We start from the raw sequence: 19,092 nt of genomic DNA, 5'->3' as shown, positions 1-19,092 counted from the left end.
TTTTATAGTTTCAAGTCTCAATGAACCACAAGGGAACAGGGTTTGGTTGATGGCGTCTCTTTAATCATTGGGACAGTAAATGCTTTTCAAAATAAAACTCTGACACCCTTTTCCAGTCACTTTTCCTTCAGCCTTTATGAAGTTTGTGAACCCATTCTAAAACATGTCTCCGTGCAATGTCAGGACCGGGAGGCGGCCATTCAGTCTGACAGTCCATCCGTCTGTCTGTCTGCCTGTCTGTCAGTCAATCAATGGGTCAGTCAAACTGTCAGTCAGTCAGTCAGTCAGTTGGTCAGTCAACCAATGGGTCAGTCAGTCGGTCGGTCGGTCAGTCTGTCAGTCAGTCTGTCTGCCTGTCGGTCAGTCAGTCGGTCGGTCAGTCTGTCAGTCAGTCAGTCTGTCTGCCTGTCGGTCGGTCAGTCAGTCAGTCGGTCGGTCAGTCTGTCAGTCAGTCAGTCAGTCTGTCTGCCTGTTGGTCAGTCGGTCAGTCTATCTGCCTGTCGGTCAGTCAGTCGTCAGTCAGTCTGTCTGTCAGTCAGTCTGTCAGTCTGTCAGTTAGTCGGTCACTCAATCAATGGGTCAGTCAAACTGTCAGTCAGTCAGTCAGTTGGTCAGTCAACCAATGGGTCAGTCAGTCGGTCGGTCAGTCTGTCAGTCAGTCTGTCTGCCTGTCGGTCAGTCAGTCGGTCGGTCAGTCTGTCAGTCAGTCAGTCTGTCTGCCTGTCGGTCAGTCGGTCAGTCTATCTGCCTGTCGGTCAGTCAGTCAGTCGTCAGTCAGTCTGTCTGTCAGTCAGTCTGTCAGTTAGTCGGTCACTCAATCAATGGGTCAGTCAAACTGTCGGTCAGTCAACCAATGGGTCAGTCAGTCAGTCGGTCCGTCAGTCTGTCAGTCAGTCTGTCTGCCTGTCAGTCAGTCAGTCAGTCGGTCGGTCCGTCAGTCTGTCAGTCAGTCTGTCTGCCTGTCAGTCAGTCGGTCCGTCAGTCTGTCTGTCAGTCTGTCTGCCTGTCAGTCAGTCAGTCTGTCAGTCAGTCTGTCTGCCTGTCGGTCAGTCGGTCAGTCCGGGTTGTTCCTCTCCCCAGATTCTGCTCCCCATTTTCAATCATTTTACCATTTGGCTGATTTTAAATTAACCATCGGTCCAGAATCGATGGCTGTTTGTGGGCAGTGACACTGGGGGACACTGGGGGACACTGGGGGACACTGGGGGACACTGGGGGACACTGGGGGACACTGGGGGAAGGGGCAGACGAGATGGGATTGAGGGTTGGGGAGGAATGGGTCGATGTAGAGACTGTAACGAGGTCAGTCAAATGGGACACAGAGAATCCGGGTCCCTGGGTTGGGGCTGTGACCGTGGCCCAGTCAGGGAGCCCTGGCTGACACATACAAACAGGAGGGTCAGAGGCTCTGCTCACTCTGAGGGAGACTGACCAGTGTCGAGGGCTGCCCGTGTGTGAGTGAAGGAGGGAGTAGTGATGATACCAGTGTCTGGGGAGTGATTTCCGAGGGGGAGGAGGTGGGGGGTGGGGGTCACAGTAGGTCTGTTCTGTCCTGACACGCTGGGGGTGAAAGGTTAACATGGGTTTGTCTGATTGGTCAAGATTCCAGCAAGAGTGATTTCAGTTTGACCCATGACCTTGTGTGATGTGTCTGACAGGTTCAAACTGGATTTGGCCGTTTGGGAAGCCATTACTGGGGGTTCCAGTCTCACGGAGTGGTACCGGATATCGTTACCATGGCGAAGGGAATAGGCAACGGCTTCCCGATGGGTGCCGTGGTTACCACACCTGGTGAGTAGCTTAAAGGTGAGGGGTTCAGCGAGAAGGACTGATAGACCAGATAAAGGTGGCAAGGCTCCTTCCTGAGAGCACATTACTGAACCAGACACACCATCCCCATAACCAGGAACCGTTTCACTGTCATCATTCAACTCAGAATTCCAGAGCTTTATTTTCAAATTGAAATGGTGCCTCCTTCAGGATTTGAACTTGTGTCACTGGGTTGATCATGTGGTGCTATCACCAAGAGGCCATTGGCCTGTTCCCTGGGGCTGAATCTCCCATCATGAGGATTCTCCCTCGCATGTTTGCCCCCAGAGTGACTGGATCCTGACTGTCCTCCCCAGAGAAATCACTACTCTCACTGTTATCCAACATCACAAACTACGCTTGAGTGAGGTGCACTCTGCAGGTTTCCAAAGCGAAGGTCACCCCGTCCCTCTCTCAGCGCCCTTCCTGATGGTCCTGGGTGGTTATGCAGATGGCTTTATGCACTTCCTGTAGATGTGTTCACCCAGACTATCAGGAACATCAAGGAGATCGCACAGACTGCACACCCCACAGACAACATCAGGGTATACAACACCAGGTATACAACACCGGGGTGTACACAACACCGGGGTGTACACAACACCAGGTATACAACACCAGGGTACACACACCGGGGTATACAATACCGGGGTATACAACACCAGGTATACAACACTGAGGTATACAACACTGGGGTATACAACACCGGGGTATACAACACCAGGGTACAAAACACCAGGGTACACAATACCGGGGTATACAACACTGAGGTATACAACACCAGGGCATACAACACCCCTACTTCTCTCTGAGTAAAGAAACTACCTCTGACATCTGTCCTCTATCTATCACCCCTCAATTTAAAGCTATGCCCCCTCGTGCTCACTGTCACCATACTTGGAAAAAGGCTCTCCCTGTCCACCCTATCTAACCCTCTGATTATCTTGTATGTCTCTATTAAGTCACCTCTCAACCTTCTTCTCTCTAACGAAAACCTCAGTTCCCTCAGCCTTTCCTCGTAAGACCTTCCCTCCAGACCAGGCAACATCCTGGTAAATCCCCTCTGCACCCTTTCCAAAGCTTCCACATCCTTCTTATAATGTGGTGACCAGAACTGTACACAATACTCCAAGTGCGGCCACACCAGAGTTTTGTACAGCTGTAGCATAACCTCATGGTTCCGGAACTCGATCCCTCTGTTAATAAAAGCTAAAACACTGTATGCCTTCTTAACAACCCTGTCAACCTGGGTGGCAACTTTCAGGGATCTATGTACATGGACACCGAGATCTCTCTGCTCATCTACACTACCAAGAATCTTACCATTAGCCCAGTACTTTGCATTCCGGTTACTCTGACCAAAGTGAATCACCTCACACTTGTCTGCATTAAACTCCATTTGCCACCTCTCAGCCCAGCTCTGCAGCTTATCTATGTCTCTCTGTAACCTGCAACATCCTTCGTCACTATCGACAACTCCACCGACCTTAGTGTCGTCTGCACATTCACTAACCCACCCTTCTACCCCCTCATCCAGGTCGTTTATAAAAATGATGAACAGCAGTGGACCCAATACCGACCCTTGCGGTACACCACTGGTAACTGGACTCCAGGATGAACATTTCCCATCACCCACCACCCTCTGTCTTCTTTCAGCAAGCCAATTACTGATCCAAGCTGCTATATCTCCCACAATCCCATTCCTCTGCATTTTGTACAACAGCCTACTGTGGGGAACCTTATCGAATGCCTTGCTGAAATCCATATACACCTCATCAACCGGTTTACCCTCATCTACCTGTTTGGTCACCTTCTCAAAGAACTCAATAAGGTTTGTGAGACATGACCTACCCTTCACAAAACCGTGCTAACTATCTCTAATCAGATTATTCTTTTCTAGATGATTATAAATCCTATCTCTTATAACCTTTTCTAACACTTTACCAACAACTGAAGTAAGGCTCACTGGTCTATAATTACCAGGATTGTCTCTACTCCCCTTCTTGAACAGGGGAACCACATTTGCTATCCTCCAGTCCTCAGGCACTATTCCTGTAGACAATGACGATTTAAAGATCAATGCCAAAGGCTCAGCAATCTCTTCCCTTGCTTCCCAGAGGATCCTGGGATAGATCCCATCCGGCCCAGGGGACTTGTCTGTTTTCACACTCTGCAGTATTTCTAAAACCTCTTCCTTGTGAACCTCAATCTCTTCTAGTCTAGATGCAAGTATCTCTGTATCTTCCTCGCCAACATTTTCATTTTCTATAGTGGACACTGTCGAAAAATATTTATTTAATGTTTCCCCTATCTCCTCTGACTCCACACACAGCTTCCCACTATTATCCTTGAATGGCCCTAATCTTACTCTCGTCATTCTTTTATTCCTTAAATATCTATAGAAAGCCTTAGGGTTTAGCCTGATTGTATCCTCCAACAACTTCTCATGTCTCCTCCTGGCTCTTCTGAGCTCTCTCTTTAGGTCTTTCCTGGCTGCCTTGTAACCCGCACGTGCCCTAACTGAGCCTTCACATCCCATCCTAACATAAGCCGCCTTCTTCCTTTTGACCAGGAATTCCACTTCCTTCGTAAATCACAGCTCCCACACTCTACAGCTTCCTCCCTGTCTGAGAGGTACATACTTATCTAGGACACACAGGAGCTTTTCCTTGAATAAGCTCCACATTTTTAATGTGCCCATCCCCTGCAGTTTCCTTCCCCATTCTGCGCTTCCTAAATCTTTCCTAATTGCATCGTAATTTCCCTTCCCCCAGCTGTAACTCTTGCTCGGTGGAGTACACCTATCCCTTTCCATCACTAAAGTAAACCTGACAGAATTGTGATCGCTGTCTCCAAAGTGCTCACCTACCTCCAAGTCTAACACCTGGCCGGGCTCATTACCCAGTACCAAACCCAATGTGGCCTCGCCCCTTATAGGTCTGTCTACATACTGTGTCAGGAAACCCTCCTGCACACACTGGACAAAAACTGACCCATCTATAGTACTCGTAGTGTTCCCAGTCAATATTTGGATAGTTGAAGTCCCCCATGATAACTCCCCTGCCTCTCTCACTCCTATCCAGAATCATCATTCCTATCCTTTCCTCTACATCTCTGGGACTATTCGGAGGCCGATAGAAAACTCCCAGCATGGTGAACCTCTCCTTTCCTGTTTCTAACCTCAGCCCGTACTACCTCAGTTGACAAGTCCCCAAACATCCTTTCTACAACTGTAATACTGTCCTTGACCAACAATGCCACACCTCCCCCTCTTTTACCATCTTCTCTGTTCTTACTGAAACAGCTGAATCCTGGAACCTGCAACAGCCATTCCTGTCCCTGCTCTATCCATGTCTCCGAAATGGCCACAACATCGAAATCCCAGGTACCAACCCACGCTGCAAGGTCACCCACTTTATTTTGGATGTTCCTCACATTGAAGTACACGCACTTCAATCCAGGTTCTCGCTTGCCAGTGTCAGATACTTGATTTGGGAACTCCCTACTCTCATCCTCTTCTGTACCTGTCCTACAGTTTTGGTTCCCATCCCCCTGCTGTATTAGTTTAAATCCACCTTAATAGCTTTAGTGAATTTCCTCCCCCCCCAGGATATTGGTTCCCCTCTGGTTCAGATGAAGACCATCCTGCTTGTAGAGGTCCCACCTACCCCAGAAAGAGCTCCAATTATCCTAAAACCCAAAACCCTCCCTCCTGCACCATCCCTGTAGCCTCGTGTTCAGCTCCTCTCTCTCCCTATTCCTCACCTCACTAGCAGCAGCAGTATTACCGTTACAGAAAGGGAGGTCTTCGAGGAGGGTGGGTGGAACACAGAGTCAGTATGGGTGGAAGTCAGAAACAGGAAAGGAGCAGTCACTTTATTGGGAATTTTCTATAGCCCCCCCAACAGCAACAGGAACAGATTGGGAAGCAGATTTTGGAAAGGAACAGGGTTTTTATCTTGGGTGACTTTAACGTCCCTAATATTGATTGGAACCTCCTTAGTTCAAATAGTCTGGATGGAGCAGTTTTTGTCAGGTGTGTCCAGGAAGGATTCCTGACTCAATACGTAGATAGGCCGACTGGAAGGGAGGCCATTTTGGATTTGGTGCTTGGCAACAAAGCAGGTGAGGTGTCAGATCTCTCAGTGGGAGAGCATGTCGGTGATAGCGATCATAACTCCCTGACCTTTACTATAGTCATGGCGAAGGTTAGCAGCAGACAGTATTGGGGAAAGTATTTAATGGGGGCAGGGGACAAATTATACAGCTATTGGCAGGAACTAGGGTGTCTAAATTGGGAACACGTTCTCAGGAAAATGCACGACAGAAATGTGGAGGTTGTTTAGGGTGCATTTGCTGACAGTGCTGGACAGGTTGGTCACAGTGAGGCAAGGAAGGGATGGTAGGGTGAAGGAACCTTGGATGACAAGGGATGTGGAACATCTAGTCAAGAGGAAGAAGGAAGCTTACTTCAGATTGAGGAGGTAAGGATCAGACAGGGCTCTTGAATGTTACAAGGTAGCCAAGGAGAAACTGAAAAATGGATTTAGGAGAGGGAGAAGGGGGAATGACAAAGCTTTAGAGGGTAGGATTAAGGAAAACTCTAAGGCACTCTACACTTATGTGAGGAAGAAGAGGATGGCCAGAGTGAGGGTGTGGCCAATCAGGGATAGTGGAGGGAACATGTGCCTGGAGTCGGAGGAGGTAGGGGAGGTCCTTAATGAATACTTTGCTTCAGTATTCATTCCTGAGAGGGACGTTGATGTATGGGAGGACAGCGTGAAACAGACTGATATGCTGGAACAGGTAAATGTTAAGAAGGAAAATGTGCTGAAAAGTTTGAAAAACATGAGGCTAGATAAGTCCCCTGGGCCAGACGGGATATACCCAAAGTTATTATTGGGAGTGAGGTAAGAGGTTGCTGCCCCTTTGGTGATGATCTTTGTGTCTTCACTGTCCACTAGGGTAGGGCCAGATGTTTGGAGGGTGGCAAATGTTATTCCTTCATTCAAGAAAGGAAATAGGGATAATCCTGGGAATTACTGTAAACGGAATAGTTTTGGGAAAAGTTGATGGGCAGAGAGATCTGGGAGTGCAGGTCCATTGTACCCTGAAGGTTGCTGCACAGGTGGATAGAGTGGTCAAGAAGGCATATAGTAGGTTTGCCTTCATTGGACGGGGTATTGAGTATAAGAGCTGGCAGGTCATGTTAAAATTTGGTCAAGACTTTGGTTCGGCCACATTTGGAATACTGTGTACAGTTCTGGTCACCACATTACCAAAAGGATGTGGGCGCTTTGGAGAGGGTGCAGAGAAGGTTTACGAGGATGTTCCCTGGTATGGAAGGTGCTAGCGATGAAGAGAGGGTGAGTAGGTTAGGTTTATTTTCATTAGAAAAAAGGAGATTGAGGGGGGACCTGACTGAGGTTTACAAAATCATGAAGGGTATAGACAGGGTGGGTAGAGACAAGCTTTATCCCAGGGTGAAGGATTCAATAACGAGAGGTCACGCTTTCAAGGTGAGAGGTGGAAAGTTTAAGGGGATGCATGCTGTAAGTACTTCACACAGAGGGTGGTGGGTGTCTGGTACACGTTGCCAGCAGAGGTGGTAGAGGCAGGCACGGGCGATTCATTTAAGATGCGTCTGGACAGATGCATGAGTAGGTGGGGAACAGGGGGATACAGATGCTTAGGAATTGGGTGATAGGTTTAGACAGTAGATTTGGATCAGCTCAGGCTTGGAGGGGCCGAAGGGCCTGTTCCTGGGCTGTACATTTTCTTTGTTCTTTGAATTACAGACGAGTCAATCTTGCGTCTGTGGTGGGCAAATTATTGGAGAGGATTCTGAGAGACAGGATTTACAATTACTTGGAAAACCACAGCTTTGATTAGAGATGGTCAGCGTGACTTTGTGAGGGGCAGGTCATGCCTCACAAACCTTATTGAATTCTTCGAGGGTGTGACAAATCAGATTGATGAAGGTAGAGCAGTGGATGTGGTGGACATGGATGTTAATGAGGCATTTGATAAGGTTCCCCATGGTAGACTCATTCAGAAAGTAAAGAGGCATGGGATGCAGAATTGGCTGGCCCATAGTAGACAGAGGGTGGTAATAGATGGAAAGTATTCAGCCTGGAGCTCAGTGACCAGTGATGTTCCACAGGGATCTGTCTGGGACCTCTGCTGTTTGTGATTTTTATAAATGACTTGGATGAGGAAGTGGAAGGGGTGGGTTAGTAAGTTTGCCGATGAATATAGACCATAGAAAAGTACAGCACAGAACAGGCCCTTCGGCCCACCATGTTGTGCTGAGATTTAATCCTAGTGTAAAATATAATAATCTAAGCTACACACCCCTCAACTCACTGCTATCCATCTGCATGTCCAGCAGTCGCTTAAATGTCCCCAATGACTCTGCTTCCACCACCACCGCTGGCAACGCATTCCATGCATTCACAACTCTCTGTGTAAAGAACCTACCTCTGACATCTCCTTTATACCTTCCTCCTAATATCTTCAAACTATGACCCCCTCGTCCCAGTCAGTCCTGCCCTGGGGAAAACAAAGGTTGGTGAAGTGGTGGACAATGTGGAGGGCTGTTGTAGGTAGCAACCGGACATTGAGAGGATGCAGAACTGGGCTGAGAAGTGGCAGATGGAGTTTACCCTGGAAAAGTGTGAAGTGATTCACTTTGGAGGGTCGAATTTGATTGCAGATTACAGGGTTAAAGGCAGGATTCCTGGCAGTGTGGAGGAACAGAGGGATATTGGGATCCATGTACATAGATCCCTCAAAGGTGCCACCCAAGTTGATAGGGTTGTTAAGAAGGTGTACGGTGTGTTGTCTTTCATTAGCTGGGGATTGAGTTTAAGAGCCGCGAGGTTATGCTGCAGCTCTATAGGGCACTGGTTAGACCACACTGGGAATATTGTGTTCAGTTCAGGTCACCTCATTATAGGAAGGATGTGGAAGCTTTAGCGAGGGTGCAGAGGAGATTTCCCAGGATGCTGCCTGGACTGGAGAGTGTGTCTTATGGGGAAAGGTTAAGGGAGCTAGGGGTTTTCTCGTTGGAGTGAAGAAGGATGAGAGGTGACTTGATCGAGGTGTACAAGATGGTGAGAGACACAGATAGGGTGGATAGACAGAGGCTTTTTCCCAGGGTGGAAATGTCTATCACAAGGTGCATTGGAGGAAGGTTTAGGGAGGGTGTCAGATGTAGGATCTTTCCACAGAGAGTGGTGGGTGTGAGGAACGCTCTGCCAGCAGTGGGAGTAGAGTCAGAGATATTAGGGACATTTAAGTGACTCTTGGATAGGCCCATGGGGGATAGTACAATGAAGGGTATTTGTAGGTTACTCTGATCTTGGAGTAGGATAGAAGGCCAGCACTACATCGTGGGCCGAAGGGCCTGTACTGCGCTGTACTGCTCTAGGTCTATGTTCTAAAACTGCTCGCAATGTTCCAGATGTGATCTGACCAGTGCCTTATAGAGCCCCAACAGTCCCTCCCTGCTGGTGTACTCTAACACCCTCTCAGGGATGGTGAACATTACACAGACCTTGCTCCGTGCAGAGAGACCCTGCACACTCAGCCCCTGAACGAGGGTGACACCAGGGTGACCCAGGCCCTGCCTCTCCCTTCCTGGTGTCTTTCAGAGATCGCTGCCTCCATGTCTGAAGCAACAACCTTCAACACGTTCGGAGGGAACCCCGTGGCCTGTACTATTGGCTCCACCGTCCTCAAGGTCAGCACCTCCCGGCCAGCAGGGGGCGACACACCCCGGGGGGGGTGAACACACCCCGGGGGGGGGAGAACGGGGTGTGGGGGTGACGGTGTGGGGTGATGGGGTGTGGGGGTGGGTATGTGGGTGTGTGGGGTGACGGGGTGTGGGGGTGGCGGTGTGGGTGGGGTGTGGGGTGACGGGGTGTGGGTGGGGTGTGGGGTGACGATGGGATGTGGGGGTGGGTGTGTGGGTGGGGTGATGGGGTGTGTGGGGGTGGGGGTGTGGGGTGACGGGGTGTGGGGGTGGGTGTGTGGGGGTGATGGAGTGACGGGGTGTGGGGGTGATGGGGTGTGTGGGTGGGGTGTGGGGTGACGGGGTGTGGGGGTGGGTGTGTGGGTGGGATGTGGGGTGACGGGGTGTGGGGGTGATGGGGTGTTGGGTAATGGGGTGTGTGGGGGTGGCGGTGTGGGGGTGGGGGTGATGGGGTGTGGGGGTGGGTGTGTGGATGGGGTGTGGGGTGATGGGGTGTGGGGGGTGGCGGGGTGTGTGGGTGGTGTGTGGGGTGACGGGGTGTGGGTGTGGGTGTGTGGGGGTGTGGGGTGGCGGGGTGGGGGTGTGTGGGGGTGTGGGGTGGCGGGGTGGGGGTGTGTGGGGGTGATGGGGTGACGGGGTGCTCTCTGTTTGAAGGTGATCGAGGAGGAGAGTCTGATGGAGAATTGCCTGACCCTGGGGAACCGGCTGCTCCTGGGGCTGGAGAAACTGCGCCAAGAGTTCGAGATTGTGGGGGACGTCCGCGGTAAGGGGCTGATGGTTGGCATGGAGATGGTGGACAGTCGGGTAAGTACCTCACTGCCCCTCAGCGATGGGGGGAGGGGGGATGGTGCGCTGTGGGGGTGGGGGGGGTCAGAGCTGTTGGTGTCCTGTGTGAGTGTTGTGGGGGCTCTGTGGGGTGTTGGGTGGGTGTTGGGGGAGTGTGGGGGCTCTGTGGGGTGTTGGGTGGGTGTTGGGGGAGTGTGGGTGTTGGGGGAGTGTGGGTGTTGGGGGAGTGTGGGGGTGCTGCTCAGTTGAAGGGGTTCTGGGGTAAAACAGTTTGACACAAACCGACAGCCTTATGTCAATGACAAAAAGTAGAGGGCCCAGCACCAATCCTTGTGGCACTCCACTGGTCACAGGCCTCCAGTCTGAAAAACAACCCTCCACCATCACCCTCTGTCTTCTACCTTTGAACCAGTTCTGTATCCAAATGGCTAGTTCTCCCTGTATTCCATGAGATCTAACCTTGCTAACCAGTCTCCCATGGGGAACCTTGTCGAACGCCTGAATGAAGTCCCTATAGATCACATCTACTGCTCTGCCCTCATCAATCCTCTTGGTTATTTTTTCAAAAAATTCAATCAAGTTTGTGAGACATGATTTCCCACACACAAAGCCATGTTGACTATCCCTAATTAGTTTTGCCTTTCCAAATACATGTACATCCTGTCCCTCAGGATTTCCTCCACCGAGGTCAGGCTCACCGGTCTATAGTTTCCTGTCTTTACCGCCCTTCTTAAACAGTGGCACCATGTTAGCCAACCTCCAGTCTTCCGGCACCTCACCTGTGACTATCGATGATACAAATATCTCAGCAATAGACCCAGCAATCACTTCTCTTGCTTCCCACAGAGTTCTCGGGTACACCTGATCAGGTCCTGGGGATTTATCCATCTTTAACCATTTCACGACATCCAGCACTTCCTCCTCTGTAATCTGGACATTTTGCAAGATGTCACCATCTATTTCCCTACAGTCTATATCTACCATATCCTTTTCCACAGTAAATACTGATGCAACATATTCATTTAGTATCTCCCCCATTTCCTGTGGCTCCACACAAAGGCCGCCTTGCAGATCTTTGAGGGGCCCTATTCTCTCCCTAGTTACCCTTTTGTCCTTAATATATTTGTAAAAACAGTTTGGATTCTCCTTAATTCTATTTGCCAAAGCTATCTCATGTCCTCTTTTTGCCCTCCTGATTTCCCTCTTAAGTATACTCCTACTTCCTTTATACTCTTCTAAGGATTCACTCGATCTATCCTGTCTATACCTGACATATGCTTCCTTCTTTTTCTTAACCAAACCCTCAATTTCTTTAGTCATCCAGCATTCCCTATTCCTACCAGCCTTCCCTTTCACCCTGACAGGAATATACTTTCTCTGGATTCTCGTTATCTCATTTCTGAAGGTTTCCCATTTTCCAGCCGTCCCTTTACCTGCGAACATCTGCCCCAATCAGTTTTTGAAAGTTCTTGCCTAATACCGTCAAAATTGGCCTTTCTCCAATTTAGAACTTCAACGTCTGGTCTATCCTTTTCCATCATTATTTTAAAACGAATACAAGGTATTAAATGGTTGTTCCAGACAGCAGGCTGTATTCAGATTTCAGATCCTGACTGACCCAGAGAGAGCTGGAAGCAGGGTGGGGATGTTGGCTGAATGTGCAGACAGACACAGGCTCGGTGTGTCTCCGAGAGTGAATCTTAGAAGTTCAACTCTCCCGATATTCAAAACATTTTCTTTTCCATCCACAGGACACTCAGAAACCTCTTCCTGCCCAAGAAATGAACCACATCTGGGAGGACTGCCGAGAGATGGGACTGCTCCTGGGAAAAGGGGGCATGTACGGACAGGTAAAAGATCCAACTGGATCACTGACACACTCCCAGACCAGCAGCCAGCACGCTGACTTCACCCAGGCACCAGCCCAGGGGCTACCGGGGCACAATACCAGCACTGGGTGTGATAGCACTGGGAGAGGGGACAGAGGGAGACTGACCAGGGTGTGATAGCACTGGGTGAGGGGGCAGAGGGAGACTGACCAGGGTGTGATAGCACTGGGAGAGGGGGCAGAGGGAGACTGACCAGGGTGTGATAGCACTGGGAGAGGGGGCAGAGGGAGACTGACCAGGGTGTGATAGCACTGGGGGAGGGGACAGAGGGAGACTGACCAGGGTGTGATAGCACTGGGAGAGAGGGCAGAGGGAGCCTGACCAGGGTGTGATAGCACTGGGAGAGAGGGCAGAGGGAGCCTGACCAGGGTGGGTGTACTGGATAATGGGATTGGGGTTGGTGGATTATTGATGAGCAGTTTGGCCAGAATGGGCCGAATGGCCTCCGTCTGTACTCTGGCTCTGTGAGCCTGTGAGGTACAGCTGGCCTGGTGATGCTGATGGCAGACTGACAGTCTGCAATGTGCCCGTGGTCTCAGCCCTGCCCTCCCTCTGCCCTCCATGGTCTCTCTCACTCAGTGGTGAATAAACCCCAAACCCCCCAACTGCAGCAGTAACCCCCTTCATCTCCCCCTCAAACAGCAGCTGCTTCAGTTGTCCCTCATAGCCAGCTTCCCAGGAGGAGGGGAGATCCTCTCAGGGTCACTCCATCCTGACCCCTCAGGCTATTATGGTTTAAAAGGATCACCTCTCACTCCCCGAAACTCAGATGGATACAAGCCCAGCTGCTCCGAACTTCCCTCCTCTGGCCCAGGGATCACTCAAGGCAATGCTGTTTGTACTTCTTAAACAAGAACCTGATCCCTTTTCTGTTGCCCCTGAGCTGCTGCGTTGAGTCACAGCGACCCACACGCTGTTGCTCTCCCTCCTTCAGGGAGGAGTTGCAGCATCTTACCCCAGTGTCAGGGAAGCTCGGCTGTGATAGTTTGAGGGTATACTATTGAGTATCAAGGGGCATTGGCTGGATTCTCTCTCATGGGGGATGGTCATTGCCTGACATCCCCCACTTCTGTCCTTATGGTGGAGGGAAGGTCATTGATGAAGCAGCTGAAGGTGGTTGGGCCGAGGTCACTACCCTGAGGGACTCCTGCAGAGATGTCCTGGACCGGAGATGGCTGACCCTCCACAACCACAACCACCTTCCTCTGTGTCAGCTGTGACTCTAACCAGGGGAGTGTTTGCCCCTGACACCCACTGACTCCAGTTTTGCCAGGGCTCCTTGATGCCACCCTCGGTCAAATCCAGCCTTGGTATCAAGGGCTGTCCCTCTCCCCTCCCCTCTGGAACCCAGCTCTTCTGTCCATGTTTGACCCAAGGCTGGAATGAGGCCAGGAGCTGGGTGACCCTGGGGGAACCCAAACTGGGGGTCACTGAGCAGGTTATTGCTGAGCAGGTGCTGCTTGATAGCCCTGTTACTGACCCCGTCCACCACGTTACTGAGGATCAAGGGGAGACTGATTGGGTGGTAAATGGCGTGGTTTGTCCTGCTGTTTAGTACGGGACATACCGGGGTAATTTTCCCCTTTTTCAGGTAGATACCAGTGTTGTAGCATTTTGGGCAAAATTCTAACAGCCATTACCTCACCGAATATTTAAAATCTTTGATGGACAGACTTTTAAATCACCACAAGTTACTTCCCCGATTTCTCTGAGCAAGATCCTGGCATTAAACGTGGCCATTTCTGCTCTCAGTCCTACAATGTGATAGAAGCCTGGTTTAGAAGTTAGCTTTGAGGGAACTCGGTATTTTCCCAACTCCCATTTCCATGTTTCATCTGTGAGTAACATTCCTGACACAAAACCCAGAGTTATAAGCACCGGTCCCTGGGGGAGGGACCCTCAGGGGAGCACCTCGAAACAGAGCAGACCTCCAGGTCAGGGGGTGAAACTGGCACCTCCTTCCCTATCCCAGCCCCCGCTCTGTCACTCACAACGGGGCCCCTTGGAAAGAGGAGCTCTTCCTTCATTCCCAATCCAAACAAAAATCAGGGAATGGGAGGAGATGCCCCATAATTGTGGGCGGCACGGTGGCACAGTGGTTAGCACTGCTGCCTCACAGCGCCAGAGACCCGGGTTCAATTCCAGACTCAGGTGACTGTCTGTGTGGAGTTTGCACGTTCTCCCCGTGTCTGCGTGGGTTTCCTCCGGGTGCTCCGGTTTCCTCCCACAGTCCAAAGATGTGCGGGTCAGGTGAATTGGCCATGCTAAATTGCCCGTAGTGTTAGGTAAGGGGTAAATGTAGGGGTATGGGTGGGTTGCGCTTCGGCGGGTCGGTGTGGACTTGTTGGGCCGAAGGGCCTGTTTCCACACTGTAAGTAATCTAATCTAATAATCCAAGACCCAGGTAATGGCTTTCCTGGGAACCTGGCTTCATATCCCCCCATGGCAGATGGCGGAATGTGAATTCAGTACGTATTTGGAATGATGAGTCTGATAATGACCGTGAACCCTTTGGGGATTGTTGGAAAACCCCATCGTGGTCACTCACGTTCTTCCGGGAAGGAAACGGTCATCTTTACCTAGTCTGGCCTACACGTGACTCCAGCCCCACAGCGATGTGGATGCCCTGTGGGTCATTAGGGATGGAGCCAGTGGCAGTCTCAGCTGGAAGGGCTGAATTCACTTCCCTGCCATGCTATATAACCCAGCCCTGGGCCTGTCCATTCACTGTGCCAATCCTCTCTCTGTTTGACCAGTCCAGTGCAACACCTGACATTTATCGCAATGAAAGCCCACCTCCCACACCTCAGCCCACTTCCCCAGCTCATCGTGATATCACAGCAATGTCTGCAACTTCAAAACATCTGGAAATAATTTGGGTTATGAAACAATGCCTTCAGCCATTTCCAAATGTCACACAGAATGAATCGAATGTGTTTCCCCGGGGTCAGCAATCAGCAAAATTACACAGACACAGCTTTCCCAGTATCTGACCCCGTCCTGGGGGTGTTTGATGGAGACAGTGTAGAGGGAGCTTTACTCTGCATCAAACCCTGTGCTGTCCCTGGGAGTGTTTGATGGAGACAGTGTAGAGGGAGCTTTACTCTGCATCAAACCCTGTGCTGTCCCTGGGAGTGTTTGATGGAGACAGTGTAGAGGGAGCTTTACTCTGCATCAAACCCTGTGCTGTCCCTGGGAGTGTTTGATAGGGACAGTGTAGATGGAATTTTACTCTGTATCCAACCCAATGCTGTCTGTCCTGGGAGTGTTCATCTTGGAGTGCAGTTACCAGCGGTGTTCCGCAAGGATCTGTTTTGGGACCATTGCTGTTTGTCATTTTTATAAATGACCTGGAGGAGGGGCTAGATGTTGGGTGAGCAAGTTTGCAGATGATATGAAAGTCGGTGGAGTTGTTGACAGTGAGGAAGGATGTGGCAGGTTACAGCGGGATATAGATAAGCTGCAGAGCTGGGCAGAAAGGTGGCAGATGGAGTTCAATGTAGCTAAGTGTGAAGTGATTCACTTTGGTAAGAGTAACGAGAAGATGGAGTACTGGGCTAATGGTAGGCTACTTGGTAGTGTGGATGAGCAGAGGGATCTTGGTGTCCATGTACACAGATCTCTGAAAGTTGCCACCCAGGTAAATAGTGCTGTGAGGAAGGCATATGGTGTACTGGGCTTTATTGGTAGAGGAATTGAGTTCCGGAGTCCTGAGGTCATGTTGCAGTTGTATAAGACTCTGGTGCGGCCTCATCTGGAGTATTGTGTGCAGTTTTGGTCGCCATACTATAGGAAGGATGTGGAGGCATTGGAACGGGTGCAGAGGAGGTTTACCAGGATGTTGCCTGGTATGGTAGGAAGATCGTATGAGGAAAGGCTGAGGCACTTGGGGCTGTTCTCATTGGAGAAAAGAAGGTTTAGGGGTGACTTGATAGAGGTGTACAAGATGATTAGGGGTTTAGATAGGGTTGACCATGAGAACCTTTTTCCACGTATGGAGTCAGCTATTACAAGGGGGCATAGTTTAAATTAAGGGGTGGTAGGTATAGGACAGATGTTCGGGGTAGATTCTTTACTCAGCGAGTCGTGAGTTCATGGAATGCCCTGCCAGTAGCAGTGGTGGACTCTCCCTCTTTATGGGCATTTAAACGGGCATTGGATAGGCATATGGAGGATAGTGGGCTAGTGTAGGTTAGGTGGGCTTGGATCGGCGCAACATCGAGGGCCGAAAGGCCTGTACTGCGCTGTATTTTTCTATGTTCTATGTTTGATGGGGACAGTGTAGAGGGAGCTTTACTCTGTATCTACCCACATGCTGTCCCTGTCCTGGAAGTATTTGATGGGGGGACAGTGTAGAGGGAGCTTTACTCTGTATCTAACCCCGTGCTGTCCCTGCCTAGGGAGTGTTTGATGGGGACAGTGTAGAGGGAGCTTTACTCTGTATCTAACCCCGTGCTGTCCCTGTCCTGACTCAGTCTGTTGTATTTGGTTGTTATTCACAGAGTTTCAGGATTAAGCCCCCGATGTGCATCACGAAGGAAGATGTTGATTTTGCTCTGTCCGTCTGCCGAGTGGCTCTCGAGAAACAAACCACACGGAGGTTACAGACTGTATCGCCCTGATTAACCCAGGGCTGCGCAGATACACACCATCAGGACAAAAACAGCCTCTGTCAGAGTAGCTAACCCCACTGCTTTCCTCATGCCCGTCAAACACATCCATTAACTCCCATCGTACTGACAGCACGGCCAGAATTGCACAGTGCTGTATTCCAAAACTAACTCCTTTGTGTTAATGGCAACATATCCGTTGATCAGCTTCCACTTGTCAACCAGTGGTCACCTTTCTGTTATGCAGCTTGAATGTTTGATTCCACACAGTTATTAAATAAAAGTTACATGTTGTGATGGCTGTTATAGGTTGTGTGTCTCTCACTGGTTCAGTGCTGATGGTCACTGTCCTGTAGCATTACTCTGTGGCTGACGCCATCACCAAGAGGCAGACACTGACAGTGGCTTCAGTGTATTTCACAAACTCTCAAAACATAGCACACACCGAGAAAGCTCAAGGAGAGTCCAACGGCAGAGATTCCGAGCAGCAGCAGCAGCAGCCGGGAGAGGAGCTGCCATTCCTATGGACTGTCCTGATCCTGAACATCATCCCCCTGAACTTGGAGATAGCAGGCAGTGAAGAGGTGAGGTGAGCTGGGAGGGGAACGCTGAGCTGTTTCACTGTGAACGGGCCACGTTCAGTGAGTGAAGATTAGAGCGGTGCTGGAAAGGCACAGCAGGTCAGGCAGCAGCCGAGGAGCAGGAGAATCAACGTTTCGGGCAAAAGCCCTTCATCAGGAATATCATTCCTGAAGGGGATTGGCCCGAAACATCGATTTTCCTGCTCCTGGGATGCTGCCTGACCTGCTGCGTTTATCCAGTTCGCACTTTCACGTGTTGAGTGAGTGAGCAAATGCATGGAGATGCAGTGTAATGGGGATAAAATGTGAGATTATCCACCCTGGGAGCAAAGACCGGAGGCAGATTATTATCTCAATGCCGATAGGTTGGTGAAAGAGGGAGGTGCACTAAGACCTGGGTGTCCCTGTACACCAATAGTTCAGAGTGAGTGTGCAGGTGCTGCAGGCATTGGAGAAGGCAAATGGTATGTTGGGCTTTGTAGCAGTGGGATTCGGTTACAGGAACAGGGACGTAGGGGGGTACTCAAGTACAGGAACAGGGACGTAGGGGGGTACTCGAGTTACAGGAACAGGGACGTAGGGGGGTATTCGAGTACAGGAACAGGGACGTAGGGGGGTACTCGAGTTACAGGAACAGGGACGTAGGGGGGTATTCGAGTACAGGAACAGGGACGTAGGGGGGTACTCGAGTTACAGGAACAGGGACGTATGAGGGATACTCGAGTTACAGGAACAGGGACGTAGGGGGATACTCGAGTTACAGGAACAGGGACGTATGAGGGATACTCGAGTTACAGGAACAGGGACGTAGGGGGATACTCGAGTTACAGGAACAGGGACGTAGGGGGGTACTCGAGTTACAGGAACAGGGACGTAGGGGGGTACTCGAGTACAGGAACAGGGACGTGGGGGGGGTACTCGAGTACAGGAACAGGGACGTAGGGGGGTACTCGAGTTACAGGAACAGGGACGTAGGGGGATACTCGAGTTACAGGAACAGGGACGTGGGGGGGTACTCGAGTACAGGAACAGGGACGTAGGGGGGTACTCGAGTTACAGGAACAGGGACGTAGGGGGGTACTCGAGTTACAGGAACAGGGACATATGAGGGTATTCGAGTACAGGAGCAGGGACGGAGGGGGGTACTCGAGTTACAGGAACAGGGACATATGAGGGTATTCGAGTACAGGAACAGGGACGTAGGGGGGTATTAGAGTACAGGAACAGGGACGCAGGGGGGTATTAGAGTACAGGAACAGGGACGTGGGGGGGTACTCGAGTACAGGAACAGGGACGTGGGGGGGGTATTCGAGTACAGGAACAGGGACGCAGGGGGGTACTCGAGTACAGGAACAGGGACGTGGGGGGGTATTCGAGTACAGGAACAGGGACGTGGGGGGGGTATTCGAGTACAGGAACAGGGACGTAGGGGGGTACTCGAGTACAGGAACAGGGACGCAGGGGGGTACTCGAGTACAGGAACAGGGACGTGGGGGGGTACTCGAGTACAGGAACAGGGTGTAGCTTGGCTCCGGTCGGTAAATGTTCCCTCTGTACAATAAAGCAGCCCATGTTTTGAGTCAATGAGGAGCTCAGGGAGATGTGAAGGCTCCATCCCGGAAAACCCATCCCTGATCCTGCTCAGCTCCAGGTTTTTACAG

General features: G+C 50.7%; 1 protein-coding gene across 1 annotated transcript in view; it reads left to right on the top strand.

Annotated features, from left to right (window-relative positions):
- The window catches only part of agxt2 (alanine--glyoxylate aminotransferase 2), a 75,999-nt gene extending 59,079 nt beyond the window's left edge, over positions 1-16,920 (top strand). Inside the window, exons 10-14 of the mRNA XM_060847111.1 lie at positions 1,659-1,791; positions 9,465-9,553; positions 10,220-10,369; positions 12,103-12,201; positions 16,743-16,920. Of these exons, the coding sequence (XP_060703094.1) occupies positions 1,659-1,791; positions 9,465-9,553; positions 10,220-10,369; positions 12,103-12,201; positions 16,743-16,862 (591 nt within the window). The 3' untranslated portion in view covers positions 16,863-16,920. The remainder of the gene's footprint in view (positions 1-1,658; positions 1,792-9,464; positions 9,554-10,219; positions 10,370-12,102; positions 12,202-16,742) is intronic.
- The last annotated feature ends 2,172 nt before the right edge of the window (positions 16,921-19,092 follow it).

Source organism: Hemiscyllium ocellatum, chromosome 2 (assembly GCF_020745735.1).
Source record: "Hemiscyllium ocellatum isolate sHemOce1 chromosome 2, sHemOce1.pat.X.cur, whole genome shotgun sequence".
Taxonomy (NCBI): Eukaryota; Metazoa; Chordata; class Chondrichthyes; order Orectolobiformes; family Hemiscylliidae; genus Hemiscyllium; species Hemiscyllium ocellatum.
The sequence above is the reverse complement of the archived record's forward strand: the minus strand, read 5'-3'. Positions and strand labels throughout refer to the sequence as shown.